Source organism: Phaeodactylum tricornutum, chromosome 13 (assembly GCF_000150955.2).
Source record: "Phaeodactylum tricornutum CCAP 1055/1 chromosome 13, whole genome shotgun sequence".
NCBI lineage: Eukaryota > Bacillariophyta > Bacillariophyceae > Surirellales > Neidiaceae > Phaeodactylum > Phaeodactylum tricornutum.
In genome coordinates this window covers 236,121-258,475 of record NC_011681.1, presented here as the reverse complement: position 1 = coordinate 258,475, position 22,355 = coordinate 236,121, and the positions used below count along the sequence as shown (strand labels likewise).

At 48.0% G+C, this 22,355-nt stretch overlaps 9 protein-coding genes across 9 annotated transcripts; 3 read left to right on the top strand and 6 right to left on the bottom strand.

Annotated features, from left to right (window-relative positions):
* Positions 1 to 34: 34 nt before the first annotated feature.
* On the bottom strand, positions 35 to 3,407 carry PHATRDRAFT_21513 (predicted protein). The gene is made up of 2 exons (XM_002181482.1): positions 2,271 to 3,407; positions 35 to 2,204 (listed from the first exon to the last, which is right to left on the bottom strand). The coding sequence occupies exons 1-2, from the start codon at positions 3,226 to 3,228 to the stop codon at positions 55 to 57; spliced, it is 3,108 nt and encodes a 1,035-aa protein (XP_002181518.1). The 5' UTR covers positions 3,229 to 3,407; the 3' UTR covers positions 35 to 54.
* An 891-nt stretch (positions 3,408 to 4,298) lies between these two features.
* Positions 4,299 to 5,543, bottom strand: PHATRDRAFT_47310 (predicted protein; the record flags this gene model as incomplete). The annotated part of the gene is made up of 3 exons (XM_002181481.1): positions 4,299 to 4,637; positions 4,752 to 5,007; positions 5,102 to 5,543. The coding sequence occupies 3 exons, from the start codon at positions 5,541 to 5,543 to the stop codon at positions 4,301 to 4,303; spliced, it is 1,035 nt and encodes a 344-aa protein (XP_002181517.1). The 3' UTR covers positions 4,299 to 4,300.
* Positions 5,544 to 6,339: 796 nt separating this feature from the next.
* Positions 6,340 to 9,282, top strand: PHATRDRAFT_37484 (predicted protein; the record flags this gene model as incomplete). The annotated part of the gene is made up of 3 exons (XM_002181651.1): positions 6,340 to 7,965; positions 8,078 to 9,199; positions 9,241 to 9,282. 3 exons carry the CDS (start codon positions 6,340 to 6,342, stop codon positions 9,280 to 9,282), a joined length of 2,790 nt encoding a protein of 929 aa, XP_002181687.1.
* A 114-nt stretch (positions 9,283 to 9,396) lies between these two features.
* PHATRDRAFT_42123 (predicted protein) lies at positions 9,397 to 10,428 on the top strand (the record flags this gene model as incomplete). Its single annotated transcript, XM_002181650.1, has 1 exon — positions 9,397 to 10,428. One exon carries the CDS (start codon positions 9,397 to 9,399, stop codon positions 10,426 to 10,428), a length of 1,032 nt encoding a protein of 343 aa, XP_002181686.1.
* A 161-nt stretch (positions 10,429 to 10,589) lies between these two features.
* PHATRDRAFT_37482 (predicted protein) lies at positions 10,590 to 15,009 on the bottom strand (the record flags this gene model as incomplete). Its single annotated transcript, XM_002181480.1, has 3 exons — positions 10,590 to 10,725; positions 10,870 to 13,445; positions 13,525 to 15,009. The coding sequence occupies 3 exons, from the start codon at positions 15,007 to 15,009 to the stop codon at positions 10,590 to 10,592; spliced, it is 4,197 nt and encodes a 1,398-aa protein (XP_002181516.1).
* A 929-nt stretch (positions 15,010 to 15,938) lies between these two features.
* On the bottom strand, positions 15,939 to 16,849 carry PHATRDRAFT_47306 (predicted protein). The gene is made up of 3 exons (XM_002181479.1): positions 16,652 to 16,849; positions 16,511 to 16,521; positions 15,939 to 16,433 (listed from the first exon to the last, which is right to left on the bottom strand). The coding sequence occupies exons 1-3, from the start codon at positions 16,787 to 16,789 to the stop codon at positions 16,001 to 16,003; spliced, it is 582 nt and encodes a 193-aa protein (XP_002181515.1). The 5' UTR covers positions 16,790 to 16,849; the 3' UTR covers positions 15,939 to 16,000.
* Positions 16,850 to 17,367: 518 nt separating this feature from the next.
* PHATRDRAFT_14125 (monogalactosyldiacylglycerol synthase) lies at positions 17,368 to 18,754 on the top strand (the record flags this gene model as incomplete). The annotated part of the gene is made up of 3 exons (XM_002181649.1): positions 17,368 to 17,855; positions 17,961 to 18,464; positions 18,565 to 18,754. Coding segments are annotated over 3 exons (1,182 nt in total), but the record flags the coding sequence as incomplete, so codon positions are not given.
* Positions 18,755 to 18,802: 48 nt separating this feature from the next.
* Positions 18,803 to 20,210, bottom strand: PHATRDRAFT_54721 (predicted protein; the record flags this gene model as incomplete). Its single annotated transcript, XM_002181478.1, has 3 exons — positions 18,803 to 19,606; positions 19,727 to 19,984; positions 20,101 to 20,210. The coding sequence occupies 3 exons, from the start codon at positions 20,208 to 20,210 to the stop codon at positions 19,117 to 19,119; spliced, it is 858 nt and encodes a 285-aa protein (XP_002181514.1). The 3' UTR covers positions 18,803 to 19,116.
* Positions 20,211 to 20,768: 558 nt separating this feature from the next.
* Positions 20,769 to 22,185, bottom strand: PHATRDRAFT_13951 (predicted protein; the record flags this gene model as incomplete). Its single annotated transcript, XM_002181477.1, has 2 exons — positions 20,769 to 21,867; positions 21,932 to 22,185. 2 exons carry the CDS (start codon positions 22,183 to 22,185, stop codon positions 20,769 to 20,771), a joined length of 1,353 nt encoding a protein of 450 aa, XP_002181513.1.
* Positions 22,186 to 22,355: the final 170 nt, after the last annotated feature.

Below are 22,355 nucleotides of genomic sequence, written 5' to 3'. Positions count from 1 at the left end.
GCATTCAAATGTAGACAGGGCTCAATTGGTCATTGGAGTAAAAATCTGTTTTTACTATTGGGTCAGAGTCTCCAAGCTAGCTTGTACCTTACCAGCTTGATCCTCCAGCTCGGCCAGTTCTGCCTGGGCCTTCTCCACAACATCGGCGGGGGCCTTGTCCACGAATCCTTTTGACTGCAAGCGCCCTGCAAGTTTTTGGATTTCCTTCTCCAGCTTCTCGCGGCGTTTCTCGAGACGCAAACGTTCCTTTTCCGGATCGATTAATCCCGACAGCGGCAGAAAGGCTTCTACACCGTCCTGGACTACGACTTGGACTGATTCCACCTGCGTTGCCTGTCTCGCTTCTTCCGACCCTGCTTCGTAAATTAGCGTTTGTTCCGGATCCAGTTTCGCCAATGCAATGAGCGATTTGAGCTCTTTTTCAATCGCTTGTTTCAATTTGCCGCGCGCCACGATCACAGCAGCAATACGTTTGCCCGGTTCCACGTTATATTCAGCGCGGGCATTGCGCACGCTTCGGGTCAATGCCTGGAAAGATTCAAATTGGGCCACAGCGGCCTCGCTCGTGGTCAGCACGTTGTCGTTCATTTGCGGCCAGTTCGCCAACATGAGTGCGTGTGCAGCTTGGTCCGGGCCAGCGTCGGCACGAGGCAAGTGGTGCCACAACTGTTCGGTTACGTACGGCATGTAGGGATGTAGCAGACGCAAACTGGTGTCCAAAACATACACCAAAACTCGACGAGCGGCTTGTGCTTCCTCAATATTGTCACCCCCACCGGCGCCCTCGTACAAGCGAGTCTTGGAAATTTCAATGTACCAGTCGGCAAACTGATCCCACAAAAATTCGTATACTTTGCTACCGGCAGCTCCGAGTTGATATTTCTCAATGTCTTGTGTAACGCTTGCTACCAAAGTGTGGCACTTTGAGATGATATATCGCTCCGGTAGCAAAAGGCTATCGAACTCTTCCTGCTCGATTGGACCGGATACGGCCAGACTTGCCAAGTCCTCGTCTGAAAGATCTTTGAGTGCGTTTCCCGTAACAAACTTACAACAATTCCAGAGCTTGTTGGCAAAATTTCTATTCGCTTCAATCTTTTCCATGTTCAACGGAATATCTTGTCCGGGAGTAACACCCGTAACTAAAGAGTAGCGTAAACTGTCAGCGCCGAATTCAGCAACAGTATCTAAAGGATCCAGCACATTGCCTTTGGTTTTGGACATTTTACTTCCGTCAGCGGCACGGACAAGGCCGTGCAAATACACCACACTGAATGGACTCTTCCCGGTGAGCTCAATACCCATCATGACCATACGAGCTACCCAAAAGAAGATGATGTCGTAGCCTGTTTCTAAACAAGAAGCAGGGAAAAAGCGATCAAAATCCGAACCCTTGACTCCTTCGTTTTGAGGCCAGCCAACCGTCGCAAACGGCCACAGGCCTGAGCTGAACCACGTGTCGAGCACATCTTCCTCTTGTCGGAGTACAACGTCTGCGGAGTGACCATTTGCCACCGCCTTTTCACGAGCTTCCTTCTCGTTCCGCGCCACTATAAACTCGTCTTCGCCTGTCTCGCCAACATACCAGACCGGAATACGGTGACCCCACCATAGCTGTCGTGATACGCACCAATCGTGAATGTCGGTCAACCAATTATTCCAAATTTTATCGAAGCGCTGCGGAACTATCTTGATGTCACCATCTTCCACAGCTTTCAGAGCTTTGGCGCCCATCCCTTCTGTTTTGACGAACCACTGGCTGCTTACCAAAGGTTCAATTATCTCTCCGCCGCGTTGCGATCGCGGAACTCGTTGCGTGTGCGGGTCGGCCTTTATTACGAGACCTTCGGTTTCCATGTCGGTCCACAACTGTTGACGACACTCGAAGCGATCGAGACCATCATACTGGCCCGCATTGGCGTTCATCGAACCGTCCTTATTCATTATGTTGATAATCGGCAAATCAAACTTTTTACCGAGGGTATAGTCGTTGGGATCGTGACCTGGAGTGATTTTGAGCGCTCCCGTCCCGAACTCCATATCCACGTACTCGTCAGCAATCACGGGCACGGTACGACCTCCGCTCATTGGTACCACCAAAGCTTTTCCAACTAGATGCTTATACCGCTCATCCTCGGGGTGCACGCAAACAGCCGTGTCTCCACAAATGGTTTCGGGCCTCGTCGTAGCGACTGGTATAAATTCTGAAACCCAAATACTTGTGAGATAGCAGCTAATTTTGTAGACATTTTGCACTTGTCTTTACGTACCTTCACTGCCTTCAACCATATACTTGAAGTAGTACAATTTACCTTCCTCCTCGCTGTATTCTACTTCCAAGTCACTAACGGCTGTCTGAAGTAAAGGTGCCCAGTTGACCATGTATTCCCCACGGTATACAAGACCTTTCTCGTGTAGGCGACAAAAGGCTTCGACAACTGCCTGCGACAAATCGTCATCCATCGTGAAGCGCTCCCGACTCCAATCCGCCGACGCCCCTAGTGACCGCAATTGCGACGTTATGAATCCTCCCTGTTCTTCCTTGTACATCCAAACGCGTCGCAAAAACTCGTCGCGACCCACTTCTTCTCGCGTTGTTCCTTCCGCAATCAAAAGTTTTTCGACTTGCAGTTGCGTAGCGATACCGGCGTGATCGGTGCCGGGCAACCACAGCACGGGTCGACCGCGCATGCGGTGAAAGCGGGCCAGAACGTCTTGGAGGGCGACAAAAATGGCGTGCCCCATGTGCAAGCGCCCCGTCACGTTAGGCGGGGGCATGGGAAGGACGTACGGTGCGGTGGATGTGCTGTCGTCGTTGTCGTCTATCGCCTTTTGCTTGGCGTCGGGTTGGAAGCAACCCGCAGTTTCCCACCAACGATAAATGTCGGACTCGAAGGAAGCAGGCTCGTATTTGTCTAGTCCACGCTCCTTGTTGATTATATCGTAGGCTCTGTCGGTTTCGGTCGTTTTCGATGTATCAGGGTCGGCGGTGGTGGACATAAAGGCTTGGCCGACTCGAGACCGGCGGGTCGAAAGATGAGATGTCCTCGCAAAAGCCGCACCAAATGAAGGGATTTCTCGCGAAAGGCTCCGTGCACCGCTAAAATTAATAGTTGGTACCAACGCCAGAGCCGTCCGGCCGGTGGAAAAATAAAGCCACATTGTCACCATACTATTCCTACGGGGACGAGACGATGACGAGGAAGGCTTGCGGAGGATGCTGGGCATGACACGGGAGTGGATAGTAAGATGGCTTGAGCGTGCGTGAGGCGATCAAAGCCAGAAAGTGCTCTGTCCGAGGAAGACAATTGTTTCTTTCACAGCAAGCAGAGTTGACTTCTACTATGCTGTCGGGCAACAACAGCGCAGAAGGCGATGACACAACCAATTTCTGGTCGAAAAAGGAAACTACTTCATTTTGTGCGGTGTTGATCGATGGGTGTTGCGAAGTAGGTAAGAGCAAGCTTTCTCTTGCAAGAAAGACGTCACTGCAACAAGTTTTGGGTGACTGTACTTTTCGCCGTCAGTCAGCGTTTCGGCGTACCGTTTACTTTTGATTCTGGTATTTTCGAGGAATTTCGTTAACTGACGTGAATGGTCAGACTACCTATGCTAACTGTGAATCCACAAACTGTAAATGTAAATTGTTGGTAACCAAATATCCTTTTGTTAAAGATTTGCATAAAAGGATTTCTCCGTTCTCCAATATATTATGTTGATGGTATAGGAAAATCCTACAACAAGCATATGGGGTTTGATATCCCTATATTGTGGGGTTCAACTTGTGTTTTATCTTCTTACGACAGTATCTACGATCCTTTGGGCACGTCTTAGCTCGTACTCGTTTCATTTTCCTAGTTAAAAGGATTCTGTGGTATGGTTTGCAACTATTATTTGTAAAATTTTTAAATGTGAAAGTCAAGAATGCACTCCCTACCCAATAATACTGCCGATGTGAGGGGGATCACAAAGGGGTCTCTGAAACAGTCGACACGAAGTAAGATGTCATCCCAGAGGATACCAGTGGAACCTTCCTTTTGTGATAGCAATTTGGCTTTGTTAGCTTTGAACTACGTCGGAATCGGCCGTTTTTCAAGTTTCTGAGAACGAACATTTCCAGCATTGCTTGACTGTGAACAACTGCTAGTGCAGCCTGCTTCGATGATCTTAACATAAATTGCTGTCCACGGCTATCTTAAGGTATGCTTCTATGAGTGATATGTTTCTGATTTGAAGCAAAGTTTCCCTTATTTCCAAAGAATTACGTTTTATTTGCCTACTTTCGTTAACACTTCGAAGGCTACCAATGCGTGGCCAAAACAATGATGAATTCAAAAAGAAGCCCAATGCCGACCAAGCGGGAGAGTACGCTTCCATCCATACCATTCGCAATTGCCTCGGTAGTGGTGGTTTCAAATTGCAAAATCCCACAAGACAATCGGCTTCCGTCTTCACTGTGAACAATCAAAGCATGCCCTTCGTTATTCGCCTCGCCCGTCACAAGACACTGCAGGTAAAAGGCTTCGCCGTTGGCATTAGTCCTCTCATAGCCAACCAGTAGCCAAGGATCAACATCCACCACATCCGCGTTGTAGAAATGCCCACCCTGAGTGGTACTGTCGGTGCAATCAGTACCGCTAGAAAGCAAGCGAGGGGATCGGTTAGAAAAACATGAACCCACTGCGTCCGCCGCTTGCTGTCGTCCATACAAGATCCGGATTGTGCATACAGAAGATGGGAAATAGTCATACCTGTGAATATGCACGCCGCAGCCGTTGGTAGCGTTGCAGTCTAAACCTCCAGCCTGGAAGGAGAGAATGTCAGGCTGAAGTGCGTCCACGTTCCCGCCAACACAGATGCGATCCGTACCCGGGAAAATGACCGCTTTGGATTCGCTTTCGACCGTGGAGGACGCCAGACCCACCGTATTGGCCTGCAGAATGCGCGTATCGTCCTTCAGCTCCGTCAAGAGACCGCAACCAACGCGTGATCCATCTTCAGCATGCACTATTTCCACAGAGAAAAGGTGACAGTCAGGCACTATTACAGGAAGGCGTAAAATAATACACATTTTTTCGAGCGTGAGATTTTGAATACTTACCTACAAATGCTCTCCCTTCAAGGTTGCTTGTCCCGATCACCGCTACACTGGAAAAGAGCGCAAATCCAGTCTCATCTGACGAATAGCGCTCTTCCACCCAGGGATCGTCCGTCACGGGTGATTCAAAATAGTGGCCACCCTGGGTTGTGCTGTTGAAGCAAGAAGTGCCACTGTGAATGTGAACGCCGCAACCGTTCGTAGCCGTGCACGTAGTTGCCTCCAAATTTGCCTGCAGGCCTTCCACAAAGCCACCGTATCCAACCGTGACGCCGTCGCCAGCATCAAAGACTACCACAGAGCCAATCACACCGCTGTTGCGATTCGTTGTGGCGCTCGCGATAGGTTCGATCGTTGCCGTGTAAACACCGTGATTCATATTAGCCTGTGCAACGGCCATCTGGTAGAGGCATACTAGGGAGAACAAAAAAGCACCAGCCCACATCTGGTTTCGATTCCACCTCAAGAGATGCTCTCTTTTACAAGCGAAGGTCGATTCTGTTGATCGCTGACGAGTCTCCGACTTTCAATGAACCTTACGATATCAGTTTTTATTTTAGTGCGGCAGCTTTTTTTGTACCCACGGTAACAAAGCAAATTCGTATTCTTTTCCGCTTCATTTGGGCAATACGAGGGGCTTGGTATTCTAGGTATCTAGCAATAAAGGGGCATGGTGTTTTACATTAGTAGCAATAGAAGCTAAGGGAATCGTTATCGGCAGCGCTTATGTCATCGCTGTTTATACTAAGCTCTCGCAGTAAATCAGAAATTTTGGGATGTATACGTAGTCAAGACTGATGCACGGAACGAACGCGCTCGGTCCTATTCACATCAAGCCTGTGGAATCCGCACAGAGTTCCAAACAGCCAATGCATTGGCAACTTTCGTTACTACTGCTAACTTTTATAGTAAGTTATGGTACAGATTGTAGGCCTTACATTAGAATAAATGGGGTTCATTTGTAGGTTCCTGCGCTGATGCTACACTTCGACTGGAGAGTTACAAAATTTCACCTCCCTAACAGTAAAACTGTAACTGTAAGGGAACGAAAAGTGGCAATAGGTTTAGGGCTCCTATCTCCAAGGGGGTGCAAAACTGGAATCGTTTGTTGCGACTGTTCTTGATGTCTCCAACGCGTGACCATGATCTTTTACTTCCGACCCTCATTCCTTAGGTAATTTTGGTAGCTTCTCTGCGTCTTCCTCGCACTTTCCCATTTCCCGCAAGGTGTCGACAGGGTCATGTTTGCGGACGAGCTCCAAAAGAATGCCGCCCAACAAAGGGCTGCCGAAAACCGCCAACGGCGCTTGAAAATCAAACAGCAACAAGCGAAAGCTTCGTTCGCATCCACTTCACCGACAAATGCTTTCAAAGCCAAAGAAACAAGTACAGCGACGTCCGTTACTATTACGGATGCGTCGACGCTACCGGTTAAGACGGAAACAAACCAGACAATCCCCTTTTCCTCCGGGACTTCGATTTCTGCCGTGACCAAGGCATCGCAGGAACGCGCCCGACGAGCTAACCAAGTGAGAGAACACCAGCGTGCCGTCCAAATTCAGAGCAGGGCTCGGGGATGCATCACTCGCGATCGAATGCAACGAAATATTCGTGCCGATCTCGTCAGTAAAATGTACGACTTGAGGTCCGTCCGCGATCTACTTTCGCGGTCCCAGAACATCACTACGTATATCCCGCCTCCGGCTACAACAACGACACTAGTCCGCAGCCTCTGGTTCATCACATCCCGTCGTGAAAGTCAGGGCCATACTTCTGTTCCGTGGGGAAGTAGGCGAGTGATCGTGTGGAACGATCGCCAAGATGTCATCTTGCTGTCGCAGGTTTTACAGTATGCCGTAACTCCGGGCTTGCAAAGCCCGGACGAAAACGTCAACCCTTTTGCATGCTGGAATTCTTCGGAAGAGGGAAATTACCGGATGAAGTTTGTGATGAGGATCATTCTAGTGGCCCTGGTTGATCCAAGTGTGGAGCCGTTGGTTGGGAATGACGTGTTTGATGCCTGTCAACAGTGTTTGAAGGCTGTCATGGCCGTACCGCGATCGATTTCTTCTCTGCAGGCTTTGTCAGATTGCCGCGTTACAGTTTTTCGAACATCTTGGGATTGGTTGTTGCCAAACCAAACGGAGGCAGGGCCCCGAACACGGCTTACCACTACGACCACAGCCTCGCAACTTCATCAACCTTGTGCATATTTCTCATCCCCCTTGGATATGCTGTCAATTTGGCGACACTATTTACTCTTTACAGTTGCCGGTCCCAAACCTATTCCACCCATGCTGGACTTGAATCGAGAAACCTGCGTGTCTCACTTACGTAAACAACGTATAGGAGTGTGGATCCGTAACGTTTGTGATGCAGTGGAACAAGCGAGTGATCACGATGCAAGGGGTGACTTTTTGATGATTCGTCTCGTTCGCGAGATTTATACTATTCCGCTCTTGACGTGGAAAGTATCAAATGAGCTCTTGGCATACTGGGTCACATCGTCGGGGACAAAAGGTTGTCCATTCGTGTCCGCCTTGCGACTTTTTGGCGATAAAGGCGACGGCTTGCTTCAAAATGACGGCGTCGAAAATTTGTTTCCGTTCGACGATGTGCCCATGACGGTATGTCCTGCCACGCCGACACAATGCTTCTTAGCCAATGTGGTCCAGCTAGGCCTTCTATGTCCTACGCTGAATGGTACTGACAGTCTTAAGCTGGACTTTGGAGCTGCCGTGGTGTTTTTTAATCTCATTACAGTTTTGGTACAAGCCATTCCTTTAGCTACATTCTCCTCCCGTGACTCGGCCGTTGTCTGGGTTGACGGAGTAAATGGTCATACGATCCCAATTGTCTTGTCGAAGGTCATTCAAGACCAGTGCAGGGCTATGTATGGTGGATTCCTTTGTCCGTCGCATCTTTCAAATCGCCCTGGATCCGCAAGTACTTGGTACAGAAAACATCTTGTCGACCAAGAGCGATAAGGATTTAAAACACGAGAAGGACATGCTGGAGGTGGGAAGCTCGTCGGCAGCAAGTTTGGCAGCCAAAGAAGCACGTGTGGACCGCAATAAGAGCTTTTGGAACTCTTCAAAATGGGCGCGGAAGCTAACAAAGGGCATGTCAAGCCTGCTGGTCGGTGAGGACGCCAAAAAGCGAGCGGCCAAGAATTTGAAACCGTCGTCTTTAAGGAATCAGTCTACGGTTTCGCGCAACCTAGCGGAAGGGGTGGAAGGTGATTGTAGCGATATCGGGACCATTTTCTCAACTAACATTGTCCCACGATCCGACTATACAGTGACATTTTTGTTTTGCTTGTGTCGCTGCTTCTCTGTTGTCGTGGCACGATGGGGTGGCGCTGGGAACGATGATATGCTTCTTAGTCAGAACAGGGAATCCGCCAAGGGCGAATTCCCCAAGGCTTGCATAAGAGCGGAACCATTCGTTGTTATTATTTTGAACGCCCTGTGCTTTTCTACGCCATTTGTGCAATGTGCGTGGGGAATCATGCAGTCAGACCGTCGGATTGCATCCCAAATTCACAGCATTGTCGAGATGGATGAGGGCAAATCTTTCATACGGTGTTTGGACATGCAGACTGGCCTTACTGGGATATCTAGTGGAATTAGCGACTTAGACGGGGCAGCGTTGCTGTTTATGTTTGCTGTAGTGTTGTCACACACCTTGATTATTACAGACGACGTTGAAATCCACGACATGGACCGCCCTTTGCCCAAACATCAACTAAGACGTGTCATTCAGCTTCTCAAAAAGCTCTTGTATCGGGCTTGCTGCATCGATTCGACAAGTCTTTCTGTTCATTCTAATTACTTTGGAGTAGCTCTGATATCGGCCTCGTCAAGGGCCATGCGTGATTTGTATGATCGTTCAAGTCGGAGGCCAATCTGTGTACCCAAGCTATGGCTGCTGCCAAACCTGTTGGAAAAGGATCTCTCGAAATGCAACTGCCATGCCGAATATGTAGCGTTGCTCTCGACACCCGTGTTGCGTATGTGTCCGTTTCTTGTTTCTTTTAAGCGAAGACTTAAACTCTTTGAACGAATCGTGACTACGAATCGAGTAGAAATTCAAGGAGAGGTAAGTTACTGACTGTGAATATCTCTTTACCTTGCAAGCAGAAATGTCTGACAACGGTAAGGGCCTTCAATATACTGTTTTAGAATTCCTCAAATCCGTTCAATCCGAATCCTCTCAAGAAAGGGGTCCCTGTCCGAATAACACGAGGTCGAATTCTTGAAGATGGACTCGCAACCATGAATCATCTGGGCCGAAACATGCGGCAGCGATTATCGGTACAATACTTTAACGAAGCCGGGGCTCGAGAACCAGGCATTGATGCCGGTGGCTTATTCAAAGAATTCTGGACAGATCTGTGTGCAATTGCTTTCAACCCCAACTACGCACTTTTTTCGGTCACCGATGGCGCCGGAAACTGCTTATACCCAAACCCCTCGTCCGGTGCTGCCCATGGAACACCAGACCATATTGTCTTGTTTGAATTCCTGGGCCGAATATTGGGTAAGGCTCTCTTTGAAGGCATCACAATCAACCCACGGTTTGCTCATTTCTTTCTGAGTTTTCTTCGAGGTGACTATAACTACCTACACATGTTGGCAGACCTGAGTACCGTCGACCCGCAGCTTTACAACAATTTGATGTTTTTAAAGGCCTATGAGGGTGATACAACAGATTTGTGCCTCACTTTCAGCATAATGCATGATCAATTTGGTGGGAACAAAGATGTCCTCTTAATTCCAGACGGAGCAAACGTGGAAGTTACAAACGTCAACAAGCAGCGCTATGTTGAACTTGTTGCAAAGCACTATGTTGTCGATCGTGTCAAAGATCAATCAGAGGCATTCACGCGAGGACTCTGGGAAGTCATTGATCGGTCTTGGCTGCGTCTTTTTAACGAGCCCGAGCTTCAAGTTCTCATCAGTGGTGTATCGGATGGAAAACTTGATGTCGAAGATTTGCGGGCACATTCACGCTACGCTGGTGGATTCACTGGAATAGACAGAACAGTCAACCGCTTTTGGAGTGTCTTGTCTTCAATGAGCAGTAAGCAGCAAGCTGATCTATTGCGTTTCGTAACGTCTTGCGAGCGTCCGCCACCCCTTGGATTTGGGAGCTTAAATCCTCCTTTTACAATCCAGCGGGTGGGTATTCTACGAGACGGAGATAAGCTACCTTCAGCCTCGACGTGCTTTAATGTGCTGAAGTTACCTACGTACAGTAGCGAGAAGGTACTGAAGCAACGTTTGCTCTACGCTATTGAATCCGGAGCCGGCTTCGAGTTGTCCTAAACACTACTTCGAAGAACTTCATCTCTTGACTATTTCAATAAATTATTTCTAAGTGTTTTACTTAAATTGTGACCATTGAGCCCTTGCTGCAAATCAATAAAAGGAAAGTGAGCAAAAAGGGGCTAGACAGACTTGCACTCATGCCAATGTCGGAAGAAAAGTCACTTGTCGGGTTCAGGATAGCATGATTGTTTGCGAGCACGATATCGCAAGTAAGCCATTGAAATTACATGAATTGAATAATGAATCTTACTTTGGAGCTGTAATTGATTCATGCGGTGGCGTACGTCGGCTCCACTGATTGGGGAGGCAGTGGTTGCAATTCTCATTATACTGTGCGTCCTGTCCATACGGTATCCTAGCAACCCAAATGAAATAGTTTCAAAGAATTGTTCGACGCGCCTGCCCATCTGATGGAAAATCACAGTCATTGAGACAAACCTTTGCAGCGATGCAATGCGGCTCTCGTACAACTCTTGGCTGAAATGCTGACTATGAGCCAAACGAAATTCGACATTGTTTTGCGTCTTGCCTGCATTGAATTTTCGCAATGTTTCTCCAAAGTACTCCTCGTGACTGGGCTCTATCCGAATGTTCCCGCGCTCGTCTCGACTCGCGGAGGGAACCTTTATATCACCATCTATATCGGCTAGGTCAAGCAGCTTTAGAAACTCGTCAAAATCCACATGCCCACTAGAATTGCCGTCTGCAACTTTAAACATTGCCCGAGTGTGGTCTTCTAGAAAAAGAGTTTCAAGCCTGTAAAGTCCATCAATGACTTCATCCTCGCTGAGCAGGCCATCGCTGTTCACATCTAGGGCTTCAAAAAGCTTCTTGCCCTCATTTGACCAAGATCGCTCTTGAATGGCAGAATAAAGTACTTCGTCTATGGAGCTATGTTCAGATGATCCATTGCATCCACGATTTCTATCAGCTTGTTCCGCAATGTTCGTGTATGCTCCCAGCAAAGCTGATGCGGACCGCGTTTTCTGCGGGAGTAAGTGTACACTGGAACTGAGTGCCATATTCAGCTCTGAATGGCGTTCTTGCCCATCCTGTGTAAAGTTCTTTACGCCCTCACATTGTAAGCTTTGATCCACCGGGCTAGGCGCCAAATCATCTTCATTCCTTTTTCCTTCAGCATCTTTCTCAACCAGCATCCGTTCGCAGAGAAACTGCGGGCGATTGCTTTTGAGAAAGATTCCAAATTTTGTCAAGGGCAGCTTAAAGGGATTGTGACCCACTGTAATACTTTCACATGTACCGCCTAAACTTTGAATAGAACTTGCTTGATTGACAGATAAGCACACAGTGGCTTCCGCCGTTGCCAATGCAGAAAGCCGACCATCGGGCCTTCCACAGAGGACCAGTGCCCCGCGGACAACTCTGTGCGTATGACGATGGACAAAGTGATCATTGGGATTGCCGCTGAGCACGTTGATTCCTGCAATGCTGTAGGAGCACGCAAAAATTTTACTCAGGAATGCTTCGGCCGATTGCGCAACCCAAGGTATATCAGCAATGGCGACAGTGCGACAACCCATCCGGTGAAGCAGTTCACGACTCTGAAACAATCGCAAGAGAGCGACATTGATCTGTGGTAACCAGAAATAGATTGCAGCATCAAGAACACGAATGAGGTGGACAAAATTGCTTGTATCGTCTAGACCACATGCATAAGAAATTGCGTAGATGAGATGGTAGCCTGAAACAACGGTCACAAAAATGTATACAAAAGTCATAATGTAAGCTTTCGCGTTTTCGAGGACATGCTCTGCCCAAAGATTGCCAGCTTTCCTAAGGTCAATCTCTGCCGAAATTTGCTTTTTGATTGCAAAACCGCACTCGTTGACTCCAACAATGTCGGAAAGAGCAGCAATGTTCTCTCTATTGCACTTCTCTAAAATCCTCAGGTCCTGCTCAGAAATCGTCGCAGCAACTACTTGACGGAATCTTTCATCACTGAGGATAACTGCAGAGATATACTGAAACAAATTTGTGAGGAGCTGTTGGGTAGCCGCCACTGTGACAGAGCAGGGCTCTGCTGGGCGCATTCCCACCTCCGTCGAAAATATTCGACTACTGAAAAGATGGTCCCAGCTAGCGTCCAGAAGGCCGTCCATAGTACGGAGCTGCTTGCCAATCTGCGTATCCCATTCGGACGTAACGACAAAAATATTTTTGGTTGTGCTTTGAAGCAGATTCGAGCAAGCTAACGGAGCAAATGTTCCACCGCTGTGGCTCACAATCACAACAATGGCATCGTTTAGGTCGTATGTACGGGGAGAATACGGGAACCCAATTGACGGCACCGCAAGTTCCTGCCCATACAGTCCCAGGAGCTTATTGCTGCTGATGGCCTTAGTTCGGAGCCTGGGAAAGGCCTTTTGAAGATCAGTCGCAAACTGCTCAGCTAACCAAAGAGAAACTTCGCATCCAGTTAACAAAATGTCGACTGCTCGATTGTGGACCGGTCCATTTAAATGCATTTCAAGTCGTTTACGCAAACAACACGACAAATTGTAAGCTGTTAGGCGATTCATGCTTTTCCCAGTTTGATTTGAGTCCCAGTCGTCTTGAATCGCTTGGCATGCACGTGGAGTATCGTTTATGTCGGAAAGGACGAGGTCTTTGGATTCTTCAGCTAACATCTTGATGAGTGGATTTCGTGATAGGCGTGTCATACGATGGAACAGTTGAGCGCGTTGCATGGTTGTCTTAGACTCCTGTACCAATACTACCTTGACAGACCCTTTCATGAGCACGTGTTCAATCAAGTGCCTATGTGGTAGAGAAACTGCAGGACTCCGAAAAGCTTTGCCACCCCAATCGAGGCACATGATTTCGCCGCCCAGATCGTCCAAATCTAGCCGCAGAACGTCGGCGTCAATGTCACCACGAGATGTTCCTAATTCGTCTACAGCACCTGGGAATGCTGTATTCATACCTGCTTTGACTGACGCCTGCTCCGATCCGTAGCAAACGAGGCCTTTAGACGGGTAAAATGCAATGGACATCTGTACATGGTCAATGAAAAACACTGTGATGAGCGCTATTGGTGGTAAAGACGACTTAAAACAACAGGACATTTCTCACCTTTTGCCCGCGAGCAGCTAAACAAATTTGCCGATGAGCGTCTATTGATGAAGTGACACACAAACCAAACGATCCTTTCGCGTTCTTCAAAAACGTCGTGGTTGCCATAAGGAGATCATTGTCAAAGAAAGCATTGATTGTACACAAGCAAAAAGAAAGCAGATTTGCGCCACCCTCTTCTTCATCGCATATGTAGCGTTGGATCGGCTGCAAGAGTGATACCCTGTGCGGTTTTAGCTTACTGAGCACACAAAGACTGAATGAATGACGCATATTCGGATCGTCACACAAAGTGGAAAATGTTGTCGTCTGGAGCATTACATCCATGGCTTCTTCAAACACAAGTCCAATTTGTTCAAACTGCTCATAGGTCGGAAAAGAGAATAGCTCCTCTTCCATCTTGCTTGTTGATAGCCCAAAGCAGATTGCGCAGCGGGCGCTGAGGCCGAAGCGGCCTTGAGTTCGAAGTAAATCAATTACTCCGGCAACCGCGCAGCTGTCGACGGAAGACGGCATTGGAAAGCCGGTGACAACCGGAAGCCATTTTTGAATAACTTCCAAGTCGAAAGTTTGTCCATTGACAATGTAAAAATCAAAATCACCGTTGTGAGTTATGTAGTTTTCAACTTTTGTGGTCTCAGGCATGTATTGGTGTGGACCAGAACGTCGGACTGAAAAATTATAAAGCCGACGATTGCTTGCTGGGGTCCACAGGTGAGGATGTGTGCCATCCAAACTCGCTTTACTTGAGGTGGCAAATCGTGTGTGACCCGAAAAGCTTTGCACGAATGATTCTGGAAAGGGTCGCGAAACGGAACGTATCGCATCTCGTTCCACTTCCTTACGCACCAAAACACTCAAATCCGTCCGTTTCTTGTTCACAACACGACTACGCATACCTCGAAGCGAATTTTTCAGCGGTTGAAAGGTGACCACGCCACCTGACTGAGCGCCTCTCATCATTGTCACTTTTATCATCCGTTCCAAAATGTCCATCGCCGATTTGCCATTATCGGACAACCAAGCCTGATGGAGAAGGATTATTCCAAAGTTACCACAAAACAAGACAGAGGAAATCGAGCCTGAAGAATTTATCTTTGTCAAAATCGGCAGAACATTTAAGCTGAAGAGGTCTGTTGACAAAGCCTCTAAAGCCGTTACGAATGACGCGAATCGAACTTCTTTGCTCGTCGGAATTGCCGTCCGAGCAACGCCGAAAGCCAAAAGCACGCTGAAGAACCAACCGATATGGCGTACCACCCCCACATTGAAATCACTAGCATTGGAGTCTTCCAGCCCCGGCAGGACACAGTGTCTTTCGATTAGCGCTCGACCCAGAACAGTGGTTATTCCCTCAACCCAAACGTCGCGTCCTAAGCCCAAAATAACTGCAGTCAATAGATGGGCAAATTCATGGCATGCTCCGAAGAAGGCGTACCATAAAGGAAGAGTCCATGACAAAGAGCGTGATTTTCTTCCTTCCATTTTCCTCGAACTTTGTAGAGAATCACACTTTATGCTTCACTGTCAACTTTGAGGAACAATAGCTGCTTCACTGTCAATCAGGCGGGGCCCAACAAACAGTTCCGTCGATGTAACCTGTAAAGGCCTCGTTATGAGAAGGTCATGTGATAATTTTATGCCAGGAAACTGGGTAGACTTGAAATAAATTGTCTCTCTTTCAAAAATTGGCTCACTGGTAAAGTATGATGGATCACATTTCTCCGATGCACCACTGCGTTCGGTTTCTCAATGGGGTGAAGTACAAAGACCGTTATAATACGGTTAATGGAAAGGATGTTTTTACCCTATATATTTATTTTACTTAACGGTAAGCAAGGTTTCAGATTTTTTTTCTGGTGAAAGCCTGGATCATCTTCGTGCACGGGCAGTAATCGATGCCGTCAGTCTATGTTTTTAATGGGATATTAGGGTAAATTCGAATGATGAGAATAGACTCTTTTGATTTCTCACCAAAGTAGTAGTCATACGCTTGCGAAATCTGTAATTTAAGATGCTGTCGGCATGTGGAAGGACACAAGACACTTGACACAACTGAGAAAAGTTCCTTACACCTCTAGCTAGGTTCATGAAATTGCAAAACGAGCTGATTGTGGTGGCAAACTGTCAAATGTTTGGTCAACTTTCAAAATTCGAAATTTCCCGCATCTCCCTGGAAAGAAAGCGCAGCCGCCAACAGAGAGGTCTCAATGATCGCAACAGATGCGGTAGAAATGTCCTTTATTCCCCAACTTACATTACACTAACTAACAGTAAGTAAAATCTCGCTTCCCGCCGGTCTCGAGACGAGCGTAATCAAGCGGGTTTCTTTCCTCTTCCACCAGTACACATCCATCTTGGTGCATGCAGGAACTAATCAATCGACCATTCACAATATGCAACAAAAACGAAGTAACTGGAAACGGAATATCTACTGCTTTCTCATCAGACTATTTGCATGGAAACCGTCTTTATTTTAACTCGAGGCGGAGGCCGTAAGTTGCTTTAAAATTGCCATCCGTTCTCTCAACCAGGCTTTGAGCTCCATTGTCATACTCTTTCCAGCCATGCCTTCCAGCCGGGAAAATTCCTTCGTGACATCGGCTGCTTCACGATCCTTCCACTTGTTGGCGTACTTGACTGCCTTTTCCCCGCAGGTTTCCTCTAACTTAGATACGTCGCATTTCGAGGCGAGATTGGCGTCGACATAGTCCATGAGATCGTCGAACCCACGAGCGCCATTGTACTTTTCGTCCACGCCATCCTTGTAAACCTTAATGGTTGGGTAACCAGCCACATCGTTTTTCTCACACAACTCGGCTTGGTCGGAGCAATTAACGTCAGCGATAAAGACGGAACTGTGGGCTTCCTCCGCTAGTTTGTCCCAGTCGGGCTTCATACGCGTGCAGCTGAAAAACAAAGCGAAAAAGACTCGTTATCAACCGCAAGTCCAATGTAGTCATCCAGATCCATCGTTTCTACTTACTGTCCGCACCACTGCCAATTGTGAAAGGCCGGAAAGAGTTAGAGAGATCAAAATGGAAATCGTTTGCAATGGCTAGTACGATACTAATGTAAACCAAAAAGACTAGTAGCGTTGAAGACCAGCGGAGGATCAGAGACGTACCGGCTGAAAGAATTTAATCATGCCATTCTTTCCGGATCCCATGAGCTGGTCGAAAGAGGCTTCATCGAGCTCCTGGATTGCCGCAGCGGTCGTGGCAAACGCCAAAAAACTAAAAAAAGATCGCATCCCCATGGTCATTTTCGAGTTTGGAAGTCCGTTTCCTTTGGTTCGAGCCGCGTGTTTGCCGACTCGTGCTGTTGTTTGTTTGTGTGCCGAGGACGAATATGGTATAGGATCCGTGGACTATGTCCTGCGACTGTCTCTTGAGCTACGTTCGCAAGTCCGGAGCACATCGACGGCTAAATGGTAAACTCGAAGAAAATCTCTCCAATTCAACAACCGTGCTCATGGACAGACCAAAGGCGTCAAGAATTGGAGATCTCCAGCTTCGGGACGATGAAGTGCAATCACCCCTCTTGCGGATTTCCTTAGGACGCGCCAGGCTCATTGGTGGATTGGACTTTCGAATCGTCCAAAACGCCAACAAGGTAGAGCGGGTCCGTACGCAAAACTCTGCAATCGCCGCATCGAAAGTGGCTGTCGCCTGTACACTCGTTGTCATGTGCAAACTGTTTTTCCTTTGTTTTTGGTTGTCGTCCACCGCCGAGTGGTCGGCAGCGTTCTCACCTAATTTGCGACCCACGTCAACGAGGTTGGATGTGGCCGCTTACATCCGTACTACTACTGCCGCTATCGAAACCGATGAAGTTTGTACGGTGCAGATACTCATGTCCGACACTGGCGGGGGTCACAGGGCGTCCGCCAACGCCTTACGAGACGCCTTTGATACACTGCATCCCGGCAGAATACAGTGCGATATTGTCGATATTTATACAGAGTACGGACCATTTTGGCCGTACGATTCCTATATTGAACTCTATAAATTCGCGGCCAAATATCCGATCACTTGGGATATTTTTTATCATTTCGGCGCAACCGATTTTGGTATCTGGTTGAATCGACTCATGCTGGAGTTGTTTTGTTTTGAACCCTTCAAAACTTGCTTGTCTCGACCATCGGGGAATTCCGGGAAAAAGGCCGATATGGTGGTGTCCGTACATCCTCTTACCCAAGATATCCCGCTACGGATATTGGCGGAACTGGATTCGAACGGAGCGACGCGGGAACGGACCGGGCGGAAAACGCCGTTTTGTACCGTCGTCACTGATCTCGGGAGTGCCCATCCAACTTGGTTCAACAAAGAGTATGTTACGAGGATAGGCTCTCGTTCGGAAAGTGTCAGCATTTTGGATGTCAGAGATTTCGGAGACTTTTTGGTTTCTCATTTTTGTTTTCGCCTTTCATGTAGTGTCGACAAATGCTTTGTTCCGTCCGATGCATTGTACCTGGCTGCCAAAAAGCGACAGCTCCAAGACTCGCAAATCGTGCAATACGGATTGCCAATCCGACAAGGGTTTTGGGCAAACAGCGAGTCGGCGCATGTGGCGCCAGAAAAGGTACGTAAATCGCTTCGCCGTCAATTGGGTTTGGACGAAAATCTTCCGACCGTCTTGATCGTCGGTGGCGGGGATGGAATGGGAGGAATTGTTGAGATTTCGAAAAGTCTGGGTGTTGCTTTAGGCACAGCCAGTACCACTACACAAATGGTTGTTGTTTGCGGCAACAACCAAGAAGCCAAGGCAAGTTTAGAGAAGGAATCCTGGGGTACCACAGTGCGAGTCAACGTTCAAGGCTTCGTCGAGAACATGGACGAATGGATGAAGGCTTCGGATGCTTTGGTGACCAAAGCCGGCCCCGGAACAATCGCTGAAGCATCAATCTGTGGACTACCTTGCATGCTCTTTTCGTATCTGTAAGTCTGCGATGGTATGCGTCGTACTGGTATCACCGTTCAGAGGCCCTAGATTACATAGCTGAGCAACTGACACGCTATTTTCCATCGTATTGGCTAGCCCCGGCCAAGAAGAAGGCAATATTCCGTTCGTCGAAGAGGCTGGTTTTGGAAAGTACAGTGGCGACGCCTCCGTGATTGCCAATACTGTGAGCTCGTGGCTGCTGTCCCCCGAGAAGCTTGAAGCAATGCGAAATGCTGCGCTAGCCGCCGCGCGGCCACAGGCTACGCTAAATATTGCCAAAGACTTGGCTGACGCAGTTTTTGCCGAGAAGAAAAAAAAGCTCGGAGACGCCGGAGCTAAATTGACACGGACATCATAGTTCCGAAGCTATTGCGTAAATTAGTAGCATTCGTATCCACTCCGGACAACCGCCACTGCTTTTCGGGGAGCGCTGACTGTGAACAAGATGGATGTGTGAGGATCTTTCAATACGTTGTGCACCGCAAAGACCGTAGGAACTAACGAAAGAAACATTTTCCCCCCCAAGTGGTTTGGTGTCAGTGTCAGCAACGACAACATCTTGGTCGACAGAACATATCAAAGCATCTCCCTGCCTCTGCTGATTCTAAATAGCAGCTCGAGCATCTTTCAAATATAGCCCGTCCTTCCTCAATTTGCGGTCCGATCATCTTCAATAAGTGCGAGTTCGAGCTTGGCCAAATCATATAATTGCCGATTGGCGTAACGAGAAGTCAGCAAGCCACTTTGTATTTTTGCGCCGATTTTTTTATAGAACCCCAAAGCTGGTGTGTTCCAGTCCAACGCTTGCCAGACAAGTCGCTGGCATTTCATTGCGAGCGCTGCTGATGCTAGAGCCTTCATGGCGGCGCTTCCGGCACCTTTGCCTCGGTGAAATTCTTCGATGAATAGATCTTCCAGGTACATGAACCTTCCACCTTTGACTGTACAACCGACATAAAAGAAGGCCATTCCACAGCTTTGAGACTCGCGACCTCCTTCTGTGCAGTCTAAAAGCAGGCAATAAAACAGAGGTAGGGAGCCGAATCCATCCACTTTATAGTGATTAATAGATACGTGCACCGCATCCGGTTCCTTTTCAAAAATTGCCAAGCCCCCAACCAGTCGAGCTATGCGCTCACTGTCATCTATTGCCGCTAACCGAAGTCGATACTTATCGTTATCTTGATCACGTAAAGACAAACGAATGCATTCTTCCACAGTGTCTGACCCTTGTACTTCTGTAAGTAATCCGACTTACGCACTCATTTCGGCTTCCTCCCAATGTAGAGTGAGCCATCCTTCCATGAATTCGGGTTTTGGTAAAACACAACCCTTCCCTGTTTCGAGATAGTAATGCTGCCATGTCAGACGACCGCAATCTAGCGCAACGGCGATTCGTGTCAAAAGAAGGAGGCAGACTTGCTCCGCTACTATTCCTCCAGAGAGATTGACATGCTCTTTCGTTTTTGAAAAGACGACATCAATAGGATCCGCAAGGACATCAATACATAAGAACCTACCATCCCACGTTGAGTACCCAACGTAAAAAGTTGTCAAACAATATGGGATGCCCTTCCACTTGGTTTGAAAGCCAAACAATCGCACAGTATCCTTGTCGACATTCGGCAGTACTGCCGATTGGAACGTCCACAAAGACTGATCGCTGCTACTCGACGCATTGAGACAGACACTTTCCACACCGTGTTGAATTTTTCCAACGCTAGCTGTTCCGGCGCCATCATGTTCGATCGTAACGTTTCACTGCCAATTGACTGTGACTTGGGATGGCAGATGATGATACGACTGTCATGGCTTCAGCAGATTTTCCGAATGATCCGTCCAACGTTGTTTTTGTTGATCAAACTCCTGGTAAGGACAACGTCTCACCAGAAGTTCAATCGCCTACTGCTAAAAGACAAGTCGCTTCCGTCCCACACACAACGAATCACAGCCCCACAGTCCCTACGAATATCCAAGAGTACAATATAGACTCATAATCTTCGTAGTTCATCGTTGTCCTCAACTGTGATCTCCATCGTCGTTTTGTGTTCTTCAATAGTTTTATGATTTTGTTTGTCTGCTGACTGACTACCTTACAGTTACATTGCCGTTAATGTAATTAAAAGTGTCTCTCCTGAGATATACCTGAAATCACGGTGAGTGTCACTCTGCCGCATAACAAGACATAGGTAGTGTGATACTACGATATTTACTGTCAAGTCTACAATAAATCCACAGACAAAGAGACAATTAAGTTGGAAATTTTACAATAGACGTAGCTACTCCATCAAATTCCCTCTTCAATACACCCAACCTAGCTCTCTCATAGCCGTGGCAACCTTCAGAAATCCAGCACGGTTTGCTCCCTGTTCCAAAGTTCCTCCACTTAGTTCGGCTTCTTCCATCATACTGTAAATCTCGTCCATCATGCCATGCAGTTTTTCGTCCACCTTTTCTGATTTCCACGTGAGCCGCTGTGCGTTCTGACTCATCTCCAAACCACTGACACCAACACCTCCAGCATTGGATGCCTTTCCCGGGACATAAATAACACCGTCGGCCTTACGGAACACGGCCTGCGCCTCCAAGTCGGTCGGTAGGTTTGCGCCCTCCAACACTCCCAACACTCCGTTTTTTACAAGTTGCCTGGCCGACTTCTCGTCAATTTCATTTTGTGTAGCACAAGGCAAGGCCAAGTCGTACTTGATGTCTAAACTCCAAGGACTTTCGCCGTCGTAATACTGCCCGCTGACTTTGTCCTGGATGGACGAAAGACGTCCGCGGTGCTTATTTTTGCAGTCGGAAACAGCATCCCAGTCTGTGGCCGTCATTCCGCTCTCGAAAACGATCACACCGTTGGAGTCACTCACAGTCATGACCTTGGCACCAAACTCGAGCAACTTCTTCGCCGCAAACTGTGCAACATTTCCCGAACCGGAAATTGCACAGCGCATGTCCGTCAAGTTTCGGTTCAGTTTCCTTTGGACGGCAATCTTTGTCATGTAAATAAGACCATATCCGGTCGCCTCGGGGCGAATTTCGCTGCCACCAAAGTTCATGGACTTACCCGTTAGGACACCGACACCGTGGCGATTTGTTATACGCTTATACTGTCCATACATGTAGCCAATTTCGCGGCCACCAACTCCAATATCACCAGCAGGAACATCTGTGGATGGATGCAAGTAACGGCAAAGCTCGGACATGAAGGCTTCGCAAAAACGACGAACTTCCCCGTCCGATTTGCCCTTGGGGTCAAAGTCGGACCCGCCCTTACCTCCACCCAACGGCAATCCGGTCAAAGCGTTTTTGAAGATCTGCTCGAAGCCAAGAAACTTCAAGACTCCTTCATCGACAGTTGGGTGGAAGCGAAGACCGCCCTTGAAGGGACCGAGAACGCTACAAGAATAGAAATGAGAGATGTTCACGAAGCATGTAAAACCACTATCTTGTTGTCACATACCTGCTAAACTGGACCCGCCATCCACGGTTAAAACGAATCTTTCCGTTATCATCCATCCAAGAAACGCGAAAGGCAATGATACGCTCGGGCTCCGCCATGGCCAGAAAGGCCCTTTGGTAAAAATCTCCGTCCGGTCCATCAAAAAGATCGCTGAGGGCGAGGGCCATTTCTTCAACTGCCTGCAAAAACGTTGGTTGGTGCGGATACTTTCGGCGCAAATCATCGAGAAAGTCTAGATCACCGCGTGTGGACATGTTGTTGCTCGTCGTAGTAGCCTCCGTAGCTTCCGATAGGACGTTGGCGACCTCGAAGGAAGAGCGCTTTGAAGCGGGTATCAAAGCTCTTCTTGATTGCACAATGGTATGGTCTTGGATAAGAAACAAGACGATTGCGAAAAGGACAACGCTCTTTTGCTTTAGAAGAA

What these genes read in the sequence shown, in the direction of transcription:
- PHATRDRAFT_21513 (XM_002181482.1), bottom strand. Translation starts at nt 3,228, where the DNA reads ATGCCCAGCATCCTCCGCAAGCCTTCCTCGTCATCGTCTCGTCCCCGT. An exon ending in TATGGTTGAAGGCAGTGAAG is followed by an intron (nt 2,205 to 2,270) that starts GTACGTAAAGAC and finishes TTTGGGTTTCAG; the next exon opens with AATTTATACCAGTCGCTACG.
- PHATRDRAFT_47306 (XM_002181479.1), bottom strand. Translation starts at nt 16,789, where the DNA reads ATGACCATGGGGATGCGATCTTTTTTTAGTTTTTTGGCGTTTGCCACG.